The sequence below is a fragment of the Microchirus variegatus genome (assembly GCF_963457635.1).
Source record: "Microchirus variegatus genome assembly, chromosome: 6".
NCBI classification, from domain to species: Eukaryota; Metazoa; Chordata; class Actinopteri; order Pleuronectiformes; family Soleidae; genus Microchirus; species Microchirus variegatus.
This window is the reverse complement of record NC_139807.1, coordinates 33,859,577-33,880,706: the sequence shown is the minus strand read 5'-3', so window position 1 is coordinate 33,880,706 and position 21,130 is coordinate 33,859,577. Positions and strand designations below refer to the sequence as shown.

The 21,130-nt window shown below is 41.7% G+C and overlaps 1 protein-coding gene across 2 annotated transcripts; it reads right to left on the bottom strand.

The window, feature by feature from the left end:
• Positions 1–145: 145 nt before the first annotated feature.
• Positions 146–21,050, bottom strand: nedd4a (NEDD4 E3 ubiquitin protein ligase a). Of its 2 annotated transcripts, XM_083890727.1 has the most exons (29): positions 20,883–21,050; positions 19,113–19,186; positions 18,240–18,318; positions 18,099–18,137; positions 17,920–17,973; positions 9,750–9,800; positions 9,385–9,446; positions 9,100–9,202; positions 8,569–8,732; positions 8,310–8,427; positions 6,995–7,144; positions 6,819–6,902; positions 6,185–6,304; positions 5,788–6,099; positions 5,581–5,658; positions 5,022–5,076; positions 4,848–4,906; positions 4,694–4,759; positions 4,296–4,525; positions 3,454–3,575; positions 3,303–3,373; positions 3,111–3,206; positions 2,944–3,017; positions 2,768–2,828; positions 2,540–2,599; positions 2,337–2,444; positions 2,108–2,204; positions 1,802–1,874; positions 146–1,370 (listed from the first exon to the last, which is right to left on the bottom strand). In XM_083890727.1, the coding sequence occupies exons 1-29, from the start codon at positions 20,928–20,930 to the stop codon at positions 1,268–1,270; spliced, it is 2,811 nt and encodes a 936-aa protein (XP_083746853.1). In that variant the 5' UTR covers positions 20,931–21,050; the 3' UTR covers positions 146–1,267. The 2 variants fall into 2 exon arrangements, with proteins under 2 accessions (XP_083746853.1, XP_083746852.1); XM_083890726.1 differs by lacking the exons at positions 17,920–17,973; positions 18,099–18,137; positions 18,240–18,318; positions 19,113–19,186; positions 20,883–21,050 and adding an exon at positions 11,468–14,312.
• Positions 21,051–21,130: the final 80 nt, after the last annotated feature.

The window sequence follows — 21,130 nt, the reverse complement described above, 5'->3', positions numbered from 1 at the left end:
TTAATTCATCACTAAATCATCTGAATAATATGTTAAATGTTTTCTGCTCAGTTTAAACGAGAGGAAAAATCTCTGTAATAATAATAATAAAAACAATAAGAGAACAGGAAATAAAAGATAAAGACATGAAATCATTGATATAAACAGTTTATTCAAACCTGAGGCATCAAATCAACAGAGAAGAAAATAAATCATAAGAAATGAAGACATTTGTATTTGATTTATTTATTGATCTTATATTGGTGTTTTATAGATCTATAATCTATAGATAATCTATAGATAATCTATAGATTAACATCACAGAGGGATTAACAGCGTCCAAACGTCTCTGTAAATAAGTTGGACGTCTGTTATTGTAAAGCACTTGTGGCTGTTTCAGTGATTTCAGTGATTTCAATGAGTTCAGTGATTTCTCCAATAAGAAAATGTGATACATGAGAAATAAAGCGTTAATCTCAGGGATTTTCTTCAGTAGAGATTAACACAAACACAACAATCCTCACATTCTCTGACATGAAAATCTGAGTTTGATTTCCTCACAGAAGAGTTTGACATGTAAACGTTTTAAAAGAGTTTTTAAAGAGTTTTTAAAAGTGGTTTTTTAAGGCGTTTTTAAGGCTTTTTTAAGGCGACGCACAGACATTCAACAGTGTTCGTACAGGAGTACGAGAATAAGACAAAGTGCTTCACTTTATAAAAGCGTCACCAGATGTGGACGTAAACACACATTTTTACCAGGTTTCACAGAGTTCACTTATTTCCTTACAAAGGTTTTAAATCATTAATGATTTTAAAAACAGTGATGATGATGATGATGATGATGATGATGATGATGATGATGATGATGAAGAAACTTTCCCTGCTCTTAAAAACAGAGCAGAGACGACAGCGAGGAAACAAAGTCTGTGAAAGAGTTTCTCTACGGCCAGAAAAAACTATCAGATTATACAAATATATACGTATATATATATATGTATATGTATATATATACAGTAAATATATGTATATACATACACACGTGTTTACTCCTGCAGGATGAATAAAAACATATTTTTCTATGTACAATATAATTCTATTATATCTGAGAATCATGCAAAATTAAAGGGTTAAATATGTACATTTATGCAAAGTGTGTGTGTGTGTGTGTGTCTGTCCTGACTCTGTGTCTGTCCTTCATCATCACAGAGTCTGACACCTCCTCCTCATCATCATCATCATCATCACATCCTCTTCCTCCTCAGGATTACAGTCACTTCAGCTCCTTCAGTTAATCCACGCCGTCAAAGCCTTGAGCGTTTTCTATGGCGATGAGAAGTTTCTCCCTCAGCTCCTCAAACGACTCGTACGGAGGGAGGTCCAGACGATTAAAACTGAGGAGGAGGAGGAGAGAGAAGAGAGGAGGAGGAGGAGGAGAGAAGAGGAGGAGGAGAGAGAAGAGAGGAGGAGGAGGAGGAGAGAAGAGGAGGAGGAGGAGAGAGAAGAGAGGAGGAGGAGGAGGAGAGAAGAGGAGGAGAGAAGAGGAGGAGGAGGAGGAGGAGAGAAGAGGAGGAGGAGGAGAGAAGAGGAGGAGGAGGAGGAGAGAAGAGGAGGAGGAGGAGGAGGAGAGAAAGTCACATCCAAGTCAACATCAGTGTGGTTTTAAAGTTCTCACAACAAACAGAAAAGAGACATCGATCAGAGCTGATTAATGAGACACACACACACACAGACACACACAGACACACACGCACACACACACACACACACACACACACACACACACGTACACACACAGACACACACACACACAGTGTTGTGTTACCATGTGTGAGCTCTTGGTAGTTTCTCTCTTGTTCCCCACTGTTCTATGGTGAAGAGCTGAGGTCCATTAGAGCCTGAAAACAAACACACACAATACAGTGAGTTGATCATGAGGACAGACATGAGTGTCTGAACGGATGAATAAATGAATAAATGAATGAATGAATGGATGAATGAATGAATGAATGAATGAATGAATGAATGAATAAATAAATGATGAATGAATAAATGAATGAACGGATAAACGGATGAATAAATGAATGAATGAATGAATGAATGAATGAATGAATGAATGAGCTCTCGTCACCGTAGAGTTCAGCAAAGCCGTTCATTGGGACTCTGGAAGTTCCCGTCACAAACTGTAGGAGGCGTATTCTCTTCTCTGCATCCATCAGCAGCACAGTCTACAACAACACAACACGGTTAAGTCACTTCTTCTTCACAGGGAAACAACATTAGATATATATGTACATGTATATATATATATATATATATTTATACATGTAAATATATATATGATGGATATATTGTCTTACCTTCCAGAACCACTGGATAACAGCAGTGTTAGAGCAGTAACTGTTCTTGTACTTTGTGTTTTCTCTCCAGTCGTTTACGTCAACATCACCAAGTCCACACATGAGCAGCTGTGGACGTCATCATATATTATTATTATTATTATATGTATCTAATTATCTCTTTAAATGAAATGAAATCAACACATAACAAAGTAAACACTCACCTCAAGCTCATTCTCATCAAAGATCTTGATCAGATCTTGTGGAATCAACTCAAAGAATCCCTGAAAATCAAAAATGTGCAATAACGTTTATCATGTTTATCATGTTTATCATGTTTATCATGTTTATCATGTTACTGTTTATCATGTTACTGTTTATCATGTTTATCATGTTACTGTTTATTGTGTTACATTTGATGATGTTTATCATGTTACTGTTTCCATTTTTACCTCTTTGAACGCAGTCATCTGCTTCTGTATCCTGTTGACAAATCTCCACTGCATGACCAGACTGTGGATCAGATGAGAATCAGATGAGAATCAGATGAGAATCAGATGAGAATCAGAATCCTTGAGATCATCAGATCATCAGATCATTTCACAGACTCTGTTTCTCCGTCACTTACTGAATATATTCCTTCTTGTTTTGGTTGGTGACGACGATCTCAGAGCCTCCAGGCTTCAGTTCATGTTGGTGAGTCTGAACATGAAGAGCAGGAAATGTTCCATCAATTCACTCAACAACAGACAGTTTCAGTGAGGAAGATGAGGATGATGATGATGATGAGCAAACCTGTCCAAAGAGCTCTTCATCGATGGTGAACATCAGGTCCAGGTCTGTGGGGTCGTTCTCCAAGATCCACTTTAATGAGTTGAAATATTCACTGTCCTGAAAAATAATGTATAGGTTTGTAGAAAAGAGTCAAACTGTGTTTTCTTTGTGTTTATGATGAAGATGAAGATGAAGATGAAGATGAAGACTCACCACAGACTCCATGTCCTGCAGAGTGATCGGCTTCTGCAGCATCATCTTATAGAACGGTCTGATGAAGAAAGCTTTGAGACAAACACAGAGTCATCATCATCATCATCATCATCATCATCATCATCATCATCATCGTGATCGTCACTCTTACCGTCCAGAAGTTTCCCATGATGCACTGCCATGCCGGCCACACGGCCGATGAACTTGAAGTAAGACAAATGATCCTCGTTACACAGACCTGAGTTAGGGTTGATCTGCAGAGTGTAGTTGTCCCTGAAACAACAACGTCTGCATCAATAAACAACAACAACAACAACACAGAACTTACACTAACGGTCAAAAGTCTGAAAAAGCACTTTTATTTCAATTAATCTAACAGTAAATGAATCATAATACACTCATTACATCGTTAATGTGCTAAAAACGTCTGTTTTAATGGAATATGTACAAAGGTGTATAGATATAAAGGTGTATAGATATAAAGGTGTATAGATATAAAGGTGTATAGATATATAGGTGTATAGATATATAGGTGTATAGATATAAAGGTGTATAGATATAAAGGTGTATAGATATAAAAGTGTATAGATATAAAGGTGTATAGATATAAAGGTGTATAGATATAAAAGTGTATAGATATAAAGGTGTATAGATATATAGGTGTATAGATATATAGGTGTATAGATATGTAGTTGTATAGAGGCTCATTTACAGTGTTCTAAAACTGTATATGTGAACCCAAACTTTTGAACTGTAGTGTACATTCTCAGCCACATGGCGGCGCTGCTTCAAACTGTTTTCAATTTCTTCAAGTGACATGTTTGACTTTATCACTTTATCAATAAAGATATAAATATGAGTCAGAATTTACAGACTGTTTTACTGTAAATCACCACCAGGGAGGAGGAGGAAGAGGAGGAGGTGTGTGTGTGTGTGTGTGTGTGTGTGTGTGTGTGTGTGTGTGTGTGTGTGTGTGTGTGTGTGTGTACTCACGTAGCAGAGTACTCAAACAGCCCATAATAAGGGTTGAACATCTCCTTGGACATGAGGAAGAACCACTCCCTGGCCACGCCTCCATAGTCCAGCCCCTTTTCTCCCTCAAACTCCACCCACAGTCGAGCCTTGAGCAGCTCAGGTCTCTTCACAGAGAGGATGCGTCGGTACGAATCCTCCAGCACCGCGTTACGCCTCAACTTCAGCTCAAAGCGGTTTGGGATGTCGGCCTGAGACCACACACACACTCATGTTTACTCACTTTGCAGACGGGTTAACCACGTGTTAACCACGGGTTAACCACGTGTTAACCACGGGTTAACCACAGTTTAACCTCAGTTAAACCACAGGTTAACCACAGTTTAGCCACTAGACTTCTCAAAATGACTCCGACTCACCGGCTTCTTCAGCTTCTTGCGGAAGTATTCGTACTTCTGTTTATAATCCCTGGAATAAGGCACGGCCTAGAACAAAGCAACACTGTGACGTCACTGAGCTCAATGATGAGCATTTTAATGATGTTATAAAGTGTAAAGAAGTGTAAACACTCACTGGTCCAGTTATAGCTGAGCTCTGTAACCGAGGATCCTCCCACTGAGTGATCCTGGTGTCTGTGATGAAATAAAGCAGAACACATTCATGAGAACCAGTTATTACACAGTTATTACACAGTTATTACACAGTTATTATCACACAGATATCATTGTGTTCATCATTCATACGAACTGTGATCGATGTAGAAGATCCTTCCGTCAGAGTGAACTCTTTCTTCCCAACCAGGCTGTAAATGAACGACACATCAATTACTAATCTGAAGATTTGACTGTTGACAGATTCACATCTGATTCATATCTGATTCACAATTGATTCACAACTGATTCACATCTGATTAACATCTGATTAACATCCGATTCACAACTGATTCACATCTGACGAACATCTGATTCACAACTGATTCACATCTGATTCACATCTGATTAACATCCGATTAACATCCGATTCACAACTGATTCACATCTGATTCACATCTGATTCACAACTGATTCACATCTGATTAACATCCGATTAACATCCGATTCACAACTGATTCACAACTGATTCACATCTGATTCACATCTGATTCACAACTGATTCACATCTGATTCACATCTGATTCACATCTGATTCACAACTGATTCACAACTGATTCACAACTGATTCACATCCGATTCACAACTGATTCACAATTGATTCACAACTGATTAACATCTGATTAACATCCGATTCACAACTGATTCACGCGTACCGGCAAAGGGCCAAGGTCATTGGGGTCAAGAGAGGTCGTCCTCCTCATTTGAACAGGAATCTTTAGCCGAGGATCTTCCTGTTGGTGACAAAACAAAAGAGTGTGTGGTTTCAGAACTCTTTCTTTTCTCTCTGTAGAAATAAAAGTATCTTCATCTTTTGAGGCTCATGAATCTAATCTCTGGTCTCAGAGAGTCCTGGTGCTCACCCAGCTCGTGGTCTTGGTGTTGTGGTCGATGAAAAACGGTCGTCCGTTCGGAGCGCTGCGAACTTCCCAACCAGCTGGTAAAAAGCCAGACTCCTGCGAGGCCTCGGGGCTCGGTGTCTGCTGAGGAGAGGCCTCAGGGGGCGCTATCATCTGAGGAGATGTGGGGCTTTGGGATGAACCTGCAGCACCTGCTGCTGCTGATGAAGATGATGATGCTGCTGCTGCTGATGATGCTGCTGATGTTGCTGATGATGCTGCTGCTGCTGATGATGTTGATGCTGCTGATGCTGCTGCTGCTGCCTCTGACGTCCTCTGTCCAGTGAAAACACACAAACGTTAAGTGGGATTTGAACCATCATACAGTTGATCAGCTGCTGAGTGTTGATTCAAGTGTAACCTGAATGACGGGTCTGTTCCATGTGGTTGTTCGTGTGTTGTGGTTTATGAAATATCGTCTTCCTTTATTGTCCCTCTTCTCCTCCCAGCCTGGAGGTAATCCAGAGGAGGTGGGGAGGAGCTGTGGGATTACACACACATTTCATACTGGGCTTCGCGGCGTCAATGTTAACGCACAACGCTGTTTCCATGACGACTGACCGGAAAAAGACGTGTGTGACGTCATGTTTCTGTGACTCCAGATTGTTAAACTGAGTCTCTAAAGTTAACGCTAACCTTTAAAAACAGACGCACACATACACAGTACACAGGTATGCTAACGTTATTTGTTAGCGCTGCTCTGTTCCTTTAATAAACAGACCGCTGCAGTTCCACTGTAGGCTAACGCTAAAGGCGCTAAAAGGCGCTAACGGAGCTAACAGGTAAACGGAGCCTGGACTCTGGCGTCGCGGCGCGTAAACATGACGTCATGCACGTCTTTTTCCGGTCAGTCGTCATGGAAACGTGTCGCGGGTTAACGCGCGTTAACCTTTTGCACAGCACTAATTTCACGATGATGTAACATGGTAGGATTTGTACAGACACACACACACACTCACACACACACACACACACACACACACACACACACTCACCACTGGATTAGCAGGAAGTTCCTCTCCAGGTGCATTCTGGGAGCTTCTCCTGAGACTGGAATGGCTTGAATTACTCGCATGATTCTGAAGGGTCGTCAAAGTGTCACAGACAACAATCATCAGTCGTCTGTTCTGTTTGCTTTAGGCTGTTAATTTGTGTTCGTGTCAGTACTCACCGTGAGGGGTGGGGGGCGCTGCTCAGACATCTGCATGTTTCTCAGCTCACAGCGAATAGACTGAAGGTCTGCAGGCATCTGAGGAGGAGGAGACGCCACCTCATCGTTACTGTAGACGGCCGAGGTTTCCTCTGTCAGGATCTCCCAGCTCTGCAACGAGAGAGGACACAACACCTCAGATATAAAGACATATCTATATATATATGTATATATATGTATACATACACATATAAACATATAAACTACCAGTCAAAAGTTTTGAATCAATGAAAATCACAGACAACAATAATAACTAGAACCTCTCACAGTCATGATCACGTCCTCGCCTCACGCAACAGAAAGTTCACGTAGTTCTGTTTACGTTAAATCTTCCAAACTAAATTAAAATCATTAAAAATGATTAAAATTAAATCAAATTGAAGCCATTTTAACGTCAAATTTGTCAGAGCACTGAGGCCACGCCTTCTGGACTGGAATGGCTTGAATTTCATTATAAAAACTGGAAAAATTGGGTCGTTCTAAAACTTTTGTCCGGTAATGTGTACATATATATATATATATATACAAATATATATACATATATATGTACATACACACATAGACAAACATGTGTATGTATATGGATATATATATATATACATAGATACATACGTATATATATGTATTTTGAATTTCAATATAAAAACTGGAAAAATTGGGTTGTTCTAAAACTTTTGTCTGGTAGTGTATGTACATACATACATACATACATACATATATATATATATACATATACATATAAATATATATATATGTATATATGTATATGTATATACATATACATATACATATACACATACACATACATAGATACATACGTATATATATGTATTTTGAATTTCAATATAAAAACTGGAAAAATTGGGTTGTTCTAAAACTTTTGTCTGGTAGTGTGTGTACATACATACATACATACATACATATATATATATATACATATACATATAAATATATATATATGTATATATGTATATGTATATACATATACATATACACATACACATACATATATACATACGTATATATATGTATTTTGAATTTCAATATAAAAACTGGAAAAATTGGGTCGTACGATGATGATACTCATGATCTTTTACAAATTGATCCCAATACACACACGCACGCACAGACACACACACAGACACACACAGACACACACACACACACACACACACACACACACACACACAGACACACACACACACACACACACACACACACACACACACACACACACACACACACACACACACACACACACTTATATTATTTTTACCTCAGGAGATTCTTGTGTTTCGTTGTCATCATGGTCTGAGATCTGTCTGCGTGTGATGAAGGCATGTTCCACCTCTGCATTATTGTTCTGCCTCGCAAGTAACTCCAAGTTATTGTCTCTGTTTGTGGTGGACACACACACACACACACACACACACACACACACACACACACACACACACACACACAGTCAGTACTACACAAAGACACACACACACACACACACACAGTGTCCGTGTTGTGTAGTGGTGAAGTCTTACTGGACGGTTGGTCGCTGCCACTGTGTGGTTCTCGTCTCATGATTAACAAAGTAGATTCTTCCCAGGTTGTCTTGCCTCTCCTCCCAGCCAGGGGGCAGTGGAGGCAGGATCTGACTCTGTCTGGGTCCTGACATGTCCTGAGACTCCAGCATCTCCCAGCCAGGCTGTTTCACAACATCAACACAACATCAACACACACATTCACTGGTTATGACGACAACTCAGCACTAAAGAGCGTTGCCTCACAGTCACAATCACATTCTCGTCTCACGCAACAGAAACGTCACGTAGTTCTGTTCACGTTAAATCTTCCAAAAAGTGGAATTTTAACGTAGTTTTCCAGCCATTTTAATGTCACATTTGTCGGAGCACTGAGGCCACGCCTTCTGACGTAAAGAAATACTTTGATGACTTTATAATCGTTAACTTTTCTAGAAAATAATGGACCATGTTTGATGATGATGATGATAATGATGTTTATCTGAGAGAAAGTCCCTGATAAACACAGTGATGACACAAAGCTCAGCTCACATCGTTGTCGTCCGTCTGATCCGACGTTTCCTCCTCTGAACCACTGTTTTTGGGCAGGTAGGTCATTTTCAGACGCAGATGACCTTTGACCCTGGACTTGTGGCTGCAGGAACAAACAGAGGATTTGATCAAACACACAAGAATGAAATATGAGGAAGAGTGGCCTTGGATACCTGCTGCACATGAAGAGGTGTAAAGATGGAAGGATGAAAAAGGATGAATCATAATAACAATAATAATAATAATAATAATAATAATAATAAATAAGGATGTAATCATGCCAACCTTCGTGGGTGAAGCAGAAAATCCTTGAATGTGTATGGTCGTTCAGTGTTAGGATTTTCTGTCTGAGAGAGAAACAAAAACACAGACAGTGTGAGGTGAAAGGATGAGGGTTCATGTACGACTCTGCTATTTAGAATCAAACACAAAGGGACACAAACGTAAACACAACACTGTTTCCACAACCACACACAATGATGTGGAACACACTCTGGAATAAGGGAGGGAGTTTACATGGAGTCACGGGTGAAAGTGAGGTCAAGACAATCACACACACACACACACACACACCACACACACACACACACACACACACACACACACACACACACACACACACACACACACACAGCAGCTTCAAAACTCACCGGGATCTGATTTAAAGGAACGTCCACCTGACCCAGGAAGTCATCACGAGTCTGACGAGGACAGAGAGACAAAGACGTCAGGTTCAGGACAACAAGTCCACACACACACGCGCACACACACGCGCGCACACACACACAGGCACACACACACAAACAGACACACACACACACATCAGGTTCCTGACAACAAGTCAAGTCAAAAATCTCGTTTTCACATCAATGCTTTTACTTTGACATGTTTCCTTTATCCCGTTTCCTGTCCTAACCACGGTAACCACACCTGTCATCACAGTAACCACGGTAACCACGGTAACCACACCTGTCACCACAGTAACCACACCTGTCATCACAGTAACCACGGTAACCTCACCACAGCCTCAGCACATGATCAATCAGACTTGTTATAAGTTAAAGGTTGATGTAATAAATGAGATCAGCTGATAACCATGTGACTGTGGGCGGAGCCACAAACACACCTGACTGAGTCATGTTGTTTAACTGGTGACAGAGAACATGAGGTAATGACGGCACAGACCATAATAATCACAGAGGTGATGGTGTCATGGTCGTTATTGATGATGAAGAAGTTTATTGACCTTAAAACTCTGATATTTTCACACTGAACTTCCTGGAAAATTTGTGTTTGTCTGTTATCATTGTTATTGTTTTATTGTTTGTTATAAACATCAAACTCTGGAGGATCTGAAACATCTCAGACACACACACACACACACACTACTACACACACTATTACACACTCGCACACAGACACAAACACACTCACAAACACACACATACGCTCACAAACAGACACACACACACAAACACACACAGACAAACACGCACACAAACAGAAACACACACACACAAGCACACAAACACACACAGACACGAACACATACAAAAACACACACACAGACACACACAAACACACACGGAGAAACAACTCACAGGGAAGGGTTTACACCACCATTCTACAGGGAAATGTGCTATATTACTGTCCACACACACACACACACACACACACATATACACACACACAGCTAGTATGACAGTGTGCTGCACCAGTATCAGTTGTGTTAAATTTGAATCCTCAGGCCTGTAAACTGTAACCCTGTGCAGCAGCAGGCAGACAGACACAGACACACACACACACACACACACACACACACACACACACACACACACACACACACACACAGACTCTCTGGAGTCAGGATCTTTATTTATATCAGAGGCTTCAGTTTTCCCAGCACTAAAATTAGCTCGGCTAAATACTTAAATACTTAAGGCCATTACTCACACACACACACACACACACACACACACTAACACAATATCACACTCAACTGCTCTAAACTTTAACACAAGTTAACTCACAAAGTATTTAAGTATATATTCTTTCTCTTTCACTCTTTTAAACAAACTAAAAAGTAAAGAGATAAACGTCCTGTAACTAAACCACAGAGTTGTTAAAGGACTTAACTGTCTCTCTTCTCAGTTACTGACTCTGAGTGAACACATGAACAGATGAAATAATGAAATAATCCTGGATCTGTTTAAATCTTCTTCTGTTTTAAAGACCAAGTGTCACTGGTGACAAACCAGAGCACTTTGGAATCTCCTTCAACCAGTTCAACAACATATTCACGTCCATGTTGTCGTCTCAGATCCTGACATTTTCAGCTCCTTCATGACGTCTAAACTCAAACACTCACCTTCTCCTTCTCTGGACTCTTGGACGTACGGATCACGACAGAGTTTGGTTTAGCCGGACAACACGGAGACAGATGGATGTGCACGTGTGGAGAGTAAGGGCTAGAGAGTTTAGGGTTGGAAACGTGACATGAGATCCCAGTGTTGGGGTAAGGAACCTCCAGGGAGAAGCTCCTCTGAATGGCTCGATGGCAGCGTGTTTCCTCAGCGGCTTCATGGTCTTTCATACACGAAGAGCCCGAGTGGTTCTTCTCTGACGGTTTAGTCGAGGAGAACAAACACGCCGAGGTGCTGCGATAGAGCTTTTTGTGAGGTTGGTGTTCAGACTCGGGATATTCCATGTTCACTCGAGCTGCGCTCGTCGCTACTTCGCCGCGTATCGTCGGCCTCTGGTGAGCAAAGTGCAACAATAAGCAACTGGAGTGACGGTTGGATCGGTCCACAACTGCACTCCTGTCCTCCATCATGTGCTTTGGTTTGTCCTGTGAAGGAATATTAAAGTGGACCATGTGTTTGGCGTCCCTGAAATCACTGACACAACGATGGCCGATGACTGCGGCGCTGCTGCTGCTGCTGCTGCTGCTGCTGCTGAAGCTGCTGCTGCTGCTGCTGCTGCTGCTGCTGAAGCTGCTGCTGCTGCTGCTGCTGCTGGATCCTTTACAAGTCACTTCCTCGTCGTCTCGTGAGAATCCGTTGGCACAAGCGTGAGGAGATGACTGATGAGCTGGTGTCAGAACGGGCCGAGCCACAGGACTCAGAGGGGAGGCAGGTGGTGTGGAGCTGGGACTCTTTGGGAAAATAACCAGGGAGGAGCAGCGTCTCAGAGGAACCCTGGACCTGCAGCGGTTCAGCCTCGTGTCCTGGGTGATCCTGTGCTTTTCTGGAGCCTCTGGCTCAAAGATGCTGTTGCTGCTACAGTAGCCGGCGTCGCTGGCCGTGCTGCTGCTGCATGAACCTCCATCAGAGCCGGAACCAGCCGCTGCTTCACCGACGCCTTGATCTCCATCCTCTGCTGCGCTGAACTTCCCACAGGGCTGCAGCGAGATCTGGACCACGTTCTTCTTGCCGCCTCCTCCGGCGTTAATCCTGGGTATGAAGACTGAGGAGTAGCGCTGTAGATTAGCGCAGTGCGGCGACAGAGGAGTCACCTTCACGTGGACAGAGCTGAGCTCCAGACTCTCCGTGGCATCTCCGGCGTCCTCACCATGGCTGCTGAGCTCTGAGCGCTGATCTGACAGAGGGTCGGTGAGACTTCTCCTCGACGCAAAGTGCAAACGGCGCCGACGTGACATTCGTTAACTCTGTAATCCCTGCAGCGCCGCGAAGAGCTGCTGATCAAACTCGCTGCTGCTCGGGGAAAAAAAGGGAAGCAAAGCAACTGCTGCGAGTCGAGCTCTGCGACCGCCATCATCAATGAGTGCACCGAGCAAAAATAGCTCTGGTGACAAACTGCATTCCACTGCAGGCTGATCTCAGCTCTCAGTCAGAGGAGGTCAGTGGTTCTGACGGGCCCAAACACATGAACCCGTCCAGAGGTCAGAGGTCAGAGGTCAACCCTCTCAGAGAAAACTCTGAAATCTTCTGCTGACGTTCATCGCCTCAGTTCCATTAAACCTCTTTAAATCTCTTCTAACAACAACAACACTTCCATCTGCTTCATGACACTTCACTCCAGACTCCACTTCCTGCTGCCTCTCAGGTTTCCTCCGCTCTGTGCCCCCCACAAATATTTTTACCCACTGCTATCAGATGACAGGAAACGACTGTGAGGATAAGACTGTGTTCTGAAGACCTCCAGAGGCAGCAGTCATCATCTTCTCTGCAGGGTTAGATAAACGACGTGACACCTGTTCGATGAAACCTCCTCATGTAACGGCTGATTATTGAGCCTCCGTGACCTTTGGTTAATGACTCTGTTTGAGGAGGAACCACCAGGATATGTTCAGGATTCACTGGACCTCAGTGGTGTCAAATGATCACGTTAATCTCTTCTTCACTGATGTCCTCAGTATCAGGGTCAGCGTCAGACGCAGCGACAAAAGCGTTATAAAACCATGTCTAACATTAACAAACACAGACATGCTGTATACTCACAGAAAGGTCAGAAACTCAGCTAAACGCTCATATAAACCATTCTTATGTTCACCAAACACAGTTAAAACACACATGGATCACCCGCAGGAAAAAAACGTTACAGCGCACACATTGAAACAGCGTCAGCGTGATTATGTAAACAAAAAAAACACGTGTCGACTGGACAGCAGAGAATTCACAGATTCTAACGGTTCCATTTGTATCACTCTACGACCAACATTCACGGATCCACTCCCAAAATAAGAGCAAAACAACAACTGACTTTCAAGAAATACAAGCAGAAATGTTGTCTTACCTTTGCTGTTTATCAAAACAAGCTATTTCCACTGGAACAAAACCATTTCTAATGAAGAACTACACTTCCCAGCATGCTTTGGGAACAAATCCCGGTCTGATTGATCATTTACTTTGTATTTTTCAACAGTATTGTTTTGTTACAGAAATCTTTGGTTATTTATTTATTTATTTATTCATGTTCAAATCTGTTCACAGTGTTCCAAAATATGTCTTATTAAATGTTACATTAAGTTGCTAAATAAGTAAATGTTTAAATAAAATCGTGGGATGTATCGACCCGTGATACAAATGGAATCATGAGTTTGTGAATCGTCACAGCCAAGGAAACGATGATGTTCTCCAGTGTTTTGTTTTCTCCACAAACTAAAATGATTCCGTTTGAATGAATTCTCTGTTTTATGGAGAAAAGAAACCAGAAAATATTCACATTTAAGAAGCTGAAACATCAGAAATCTGCTCAAACTGATCATCAAAGTAGTTTAGTGATGGATGTAATAACTGTGTAATATATCAAATGTAGTGAAGAAAATAAAGACTAAAACACAGTCATGGTCTCAGTCACAGACTCTTACAGTAAATCTGAGAGAATCTCACAACAACTTTGTCCAATCAGGAGGCAGAACTCCACAAAGGGGCGTGTCTCTCTGCTCCCTCCTCCTTCCTGACAGGAAGTCATCCCAACGTTAGCCAAAACAAATCATCTCTGCTATTTATAGACAAAGCTGTTTGTCTGATGTGAATCATATTTGCATATCTGCTTCATTTTCTCTGAGTTTCACATCATCATCATCATCATCATGTTCCCCTCAAAGGTCCAGATGTTACTGTCACACAAAATAAATAAATAAAATATAACCTCAAATAAAGGTAACTACTGTGTAACATATTGATAAATAACTTTCTGTATTTATTACTTATTCAATTTCACTCGTAGCATGACGCATATACAGTGATACACCGCGATCTAGTGGCGGGATGCCGTCACTTTGAGGGTAACGCAATCACCGTGCATTGTGGGAAATGTAGTTTATGGTCAACACACGCCTTAAAGCAGCATAGAGTTTGACACACGCTCTATAACATAGAATTCACTTCAAAGAAATTAGAGAACATTTACGGTTCTGTGCTTAAACACGTACAAAACTGATGATAGAATATATAGAATATAAGTGTATAGCTGTGGATCCACTGTCTGTTCTCTTCTGACCTCAGGTATCTGAACTCATCCTTCACTCAGGTATTCTGTCTCATTACTTTAGAATATTTAGCTTCAAAGATGTTCTGATGTTCTGTCGCCTGGAGCCTTCACTCCTTCATTCAATGGTTCAACCTGCTCAACAAGATCTGATCTCCTCAAAGCTGTTACACCTGTGTGTTACACCTGTGTGTTACATCTGTGTGTTACACCTGTCTGTTACACCTGTCTGTTACACCTGTGTGTTACACCTGTGTTTTTCACCTGTGTGTTACACCTGTGTGTTACACCTGTGTGTTACACCTGTGTGTTACACCTATGTGTTACACCTGTGTGTTACACCTGTGTGTTACACCTGTGTTTTTCACCTGTGTTACACCTGTATGTTACACCTGTTACACCTGTGTGTTACACCTGTTACACCTGTGTGTTACACCTGTTACACCTGTATGTTACACCTGTTACACCTGTGTGTTACACCTATGTTACACCTGTGTGTTACACCTGTGTGTTACACCTGTATGATACACCTGTGTTACACCTGTGTGTTACACCTATGTTACACCTATGTTACACCTGTGTGTTACACCTGTGTGTTACACCTGTATGATACACCTGTGTGTTACACCCGTGTGCTACACCTGTATGTTATACCTGTATGTTACACCTGTGTGCTACACCTGTATGTTACACCTGTATGATACACCTGTGTGTTACACCCGTGTGCTACACCTGTATGTTATACCTGTATGTTACACCTGTGTGCTACACCTGTATGTTACACCTGTATGTTACACCTGTATGATACACCTGTATGTTACACCTGTGTTACACCTGTGTTACACCTGAGTTACACCTGTGTTACACCTGTGTGTTACACCTGAGTTAGACCTATGTGTTACACCTGTGTTACACCGTGTTACACCTGTGTGTTACACCTGTGTGTTACACCTATGTTACACCTGTGTGTTACACCTATGTTACACCTGTATGTTACACCCGTGTTACACCTGTGTGTTACACCTATGTTACACCTGTGTGTTACACCTGTGTGTTACACCTGTGTGTTACACCTGTGTGTTACACCTGTGTGTTACACCTATGTTACACCTGTGTGTTGATCCTGTGTTGATGTGTCAGCTTGTTACACCCATGCTCACCACTGATTTTACTGCTGCTCATATTACACAACACAAGTTAACATTTTCACAATGTTCAGAATATTTTAAGAAGGGGAAAAAAGTGAAGGAGCTAAACAAGAAGAAGGAGGAGTTCTTCTCTACTGAAGCTGCTGAACTGTGCTGATTAAATCCTCTCATTACAACGGCACACACACACACTGAGGTACTGACTGACTGACACACACACACACTGACTGACACACACACACAAACACACACACTGACTGACACAAACACACACACACACACACACACACACACACACACACACACACACACACACACACACACACACACACACACACACACACACACACACACACACACACACACACACACACACTGACTGACACACACACACACACACACACACACACACACACACTCTGACACACCTTCTGACAGAATCTACCTGAGCATGACGAGGCACATTCAGACACACCCTGTTGGTGTGTGATCATGTGACTGCTGCTGTTCTAGAAACATCCAGACAATCGAAAAGTAACAAAGTAACAAAGTCAAAGGACCAATGAGAGACATTTTAATCTGCTTGTGTCCAACTTTTCTGGAAATGAGCGGTGGACTTTAGACATCAAATCTAAACCAAATAAAACTGTGCTGCTCAAAGAGGAGGAGCTAAAGAAGAGAGGCTAAAGAGGAGGGGTTAAAGAGGAGGGGCTAAAGAGGAGGGGCTAAAGAGGAGGAAACACCTGGAAACACCTGTGTGACATCATTGAGGCCAAATAGTCGAGCCTCACAGAGGAGATTCTAATTTCTAATCTAATCCAGTGTTTGTTAGTGGATTATTCAGTGTGACAGATTTATCACTGGGTTTTTTTGACTTTATTAATGAAGCCTGTTTTTACAGCTGGAGGTCACCTGACTCTTTGTGATCACATGACTCATCTGCTTCAAAAGAAAGAAAAGTCTATGGTTTATAAAGTAGGACACGTGTGATTGTGTGTTTGTTGTGATTATATTTCATGTTCACCACAGTGTGAGGTCCCATCAAACTATACTACACTTTAATACACGAGGTTGAATATTCTAAATTAAACAAACACAATCACTTTATCCTCTGAAAAAAGAGGTCAGGTGTAGAGTTGTCGGATCAGGAGTGAGTGACGTACTCATGTTTCATGAATCACAACACGTGAGACTTACGCTGATATTTACACCTCTGTAAATGAGGGTCATGAACATCAGATAACATGATCTAACAGAACGATATCAGGCTGAGGATCACGACGACGGCCTTAAGGCCAGATTTACCCATATTTACATCTGTGAGTAATAACGCGTGTCAGTTTTCCAACATTATCACAAAAGTCAAGGCAAAATAAGGGCGTCTGTATCTGAGTGAGGAGAGAAATGTGACTCCTTTACCTTCTTTAACATCAATAACCTTCTAAAAGATCATGTTTTGATGTTTGAAATGTTTTTTGACTCAAATTTACTGAGAGCGACGACAGAAAATCTGCCAAATCAACATCACAGATGATTGTCACTGAATATAATATATAATATAACGCAAAGAAACAACAGGTTTTTAAAGGAAAATAAGAATCCAGTCACCATGACATCAACGTCATGAGCTCGTGATGAAACTCTGTTAAAACATTCAATTCAGTTCATTCGTGATTTTTAACTGATCTCAGTCTGAACGATGAATAAAAATCAAACTCACCAGACGATTCTCATCAAACACTTCAAACAGAAGACGGTGTTTGCTCGGATTGACCTAGAAAGATTGAATAAAAGTCATGATATTATAATTAATGAGATGAAACAGTCAGCAGATGAACTCAGTTATAACAAGATTATCTTCATCATAATGTAGAACAATAATAATCAAGTTTCTCTTACTCTGAAAAAGAACTCCTCGTTCCATTTTGGGTGCAGAGACTGAAAGTGAGGAGAGATTATCAATAAAATCATTATTATTATTATAAATAAAATGACAATATTCACAAGTCTAACTGTAAACTCACTCACTCACTCACTCACCTTCTTTATAGTTTTAGTCTGCAGACTGGTGATTTCTCCATTGATCGGGTCATAAAGGGACAGCCTTGTATATGGATCACTGTGAGACACAGACACGTCAGAGACACAGAGACACATTAGAGACACAGAGACACGTCAGAGACACGTCAGAGACACGTCAGACACGTCAGAGACACGTCAGAGACGACACGTCAGAGAAGACACGTCAGAGAAGACACGTCAGACGACACGTCAGACGACACGTCAGACGACACGTCAGACGACACGTCAGAGGTCAGAGACGACACGTCAGAGACGACACGTCAGAGACGACACGTCAGACAACACGTCAGAGACGACACGTTAGAGACACGTCAGAGACACGTCAGAGACACGTCAGACACGTCAGAGACACGTCAGAGACGACACGTCAGAGAAGACACGTCAGAGAAGACACGTCAGACGACACGTCAGACGACACGTCAGACGACACGTCAGACGACACGTCAGACGACACGTCAGAGGTCAGAGACGACACGTCAGAGACGACACGTCAGAGACGACACGTCAGACAACACGTCAGAGACGACACGTTAGAGACACGTCAGAGACGACACGTCAGAGACGACACGTCAGAGACGACACGTCAGAGACGACACGTCAGAGACGACACGTCAGAGACGACACGTCAGAGACGACACGTTAGAGACACGTTAGAGACGACACGTTGTTGACACGTTATTGACACGATAGAGACGACACGTTATTGACACGCTAGAGACACGTTATTGACACGTTATTGACATGTCTTTAACGTGTCAATAACGTGTCGTCTCTAACATGTCGTGAAAACTTGTCACAGATGAATAGTTCATAGTCATCTGTAGAATTTACCTGGCTCCAAGGATATCTTTTTTGGCCAGTCCAATCCCACCAACCACCTTCACTTTCAGGATTCTGGTTTCCTCCTGAAAGAAAGAATGAAAACGTAGATGAGTTTAGTTTAGTTTATTAACTTAAAACAAATCGATTAGCATCAACGTTACAATCCATCATTCCAGCAGGCAAACCTGTCAGAACATGACAGAGAAACACAAACAAATGTTTGTTAGATTCAAACATTCAGTTCATTAAACCTTTAACGCAAAGCAATGTTGTTGTTCTTTGTTTTCATGTCTGTGGTGACGACTGCACACACAGCAAACAAGGCAAAAAGAAGCACACCGCGCAAGTAAAGCAAACAGTTTCATATTTAAGAAACACGGCTGAAAACACTCAGGTTCTCTTTACACCTATGTTGTGTTTTCTGCTCATCCAGCCATTTCAGCTCCTGCTTTTAAACGCAAAGAGGACATTAGCACGACTTCATGTGCAGCTAACGCTGTTGTTGTTGTTGTTGTTGTTGTTGTTAATCCATAGTTTGCTGAGGTGACGTAACAGGAGCATGACGGTGATCAGATAGCAACCAGATCTTGATGTGGACACTGGAGACACATGTTAATACAGGTGTAAACGTATGTGGCGAAGAGTTATCTGATCACAAACCTGGATCAGTCAGGACAAGATATCTGGATCTACACACACAGACACAGACACTGACACAGACACACACACAGACACAAACACTGACCATCACATCCATGTGCACACATCCAGAGTTGAGTTGTGATCACTTCCTGTCACGTCTGTGATCAGTGACTCATCATCATGTGACGTTGTCATCATCCTCACAGTTAACAGGAAAGAGTTTATAATCCTCAGTGATGATGATGTTATGATGTTGTTCATCAGTGATCACAGACATGATTATATATGTATATATATATACGTATATATATGTATATATATATATATATATATATATATATATATATATATATATGTATATGTATATATATATATATATATATATATATATTCATATACATACATATACATATATATTATATTTGTATTATGACAAAAGAACAGATTTAACGTGTTTCAATGATAAACACTGACTTTATCAGAGACCAAAACCTGGACCTCACTGTTCAATCCTTAAACTTTATTTATAAAGCACTTTGGAAACAAAGTCAAATACAGACAATAAAACTAAAGGTTAAAGGTCAGGGTTAGACTTTTACTGGTCATGCTTGTGAGGACATGTCCTCAGTAGGTTGTTGTGAGGACATGTCCTCAGTAGGTTGTTGTGAGGACATGTCTTTAATAGGTTGTGAGGACAAAAGTTGAATTTCCAGGACATTTTATCAGATCTTCACAGTTTTATACGATTTGTGCTTTAGCATAAGATTAGCTAAGATGGTGTGTGTGTGTACGGGAAATGGCTCTCTCTCTCTCACACACACACACACACACACACACACACACACACACACACACACAGAGCCTGTTGTTTTCCTGTCTAAAGTCGTAACGTTAGAGTCGTAACGTTAGAGTCGTAACGTTAAAGTCGTAACGTTAGAGTCGTAACGTTAGAGTCGTAACGTTAAAGTCGTAACGTTAGAGTCGTAACGTTAAAGTCGTAACGTCAGAGTCGTAACGTCGCCGTGTTACAGCCTAAACTCCTCTCACAGATAAACTAGTTCCTCCGCTCGGAGAAAAGCCGAACTTTAACGAGCTGAACGCGACGGAAACGACCGAGAAACGACGACGTGTTTGTACCTCGTCTGTGGGAAGTCCTCTGATCTGTGGAGAAAGTGCCGCCATCATGTCCTCGCCCTTCTTCTCCTTCTTCTCCTTCTTCTTCCTCTTCTTCCTCCCGGAGAAACAACAAGGTCCACGAACAGCAGCGGACTGTTCCTCAGCTCTTCACCGATCACTCCGCCTCTGTCAGCCGTCACGTTAGGACTTTACACACCGTCACCGTGTGTGTGTGCGGGAGAATCCATCCCTCCTCCTCCTCCCGGAAC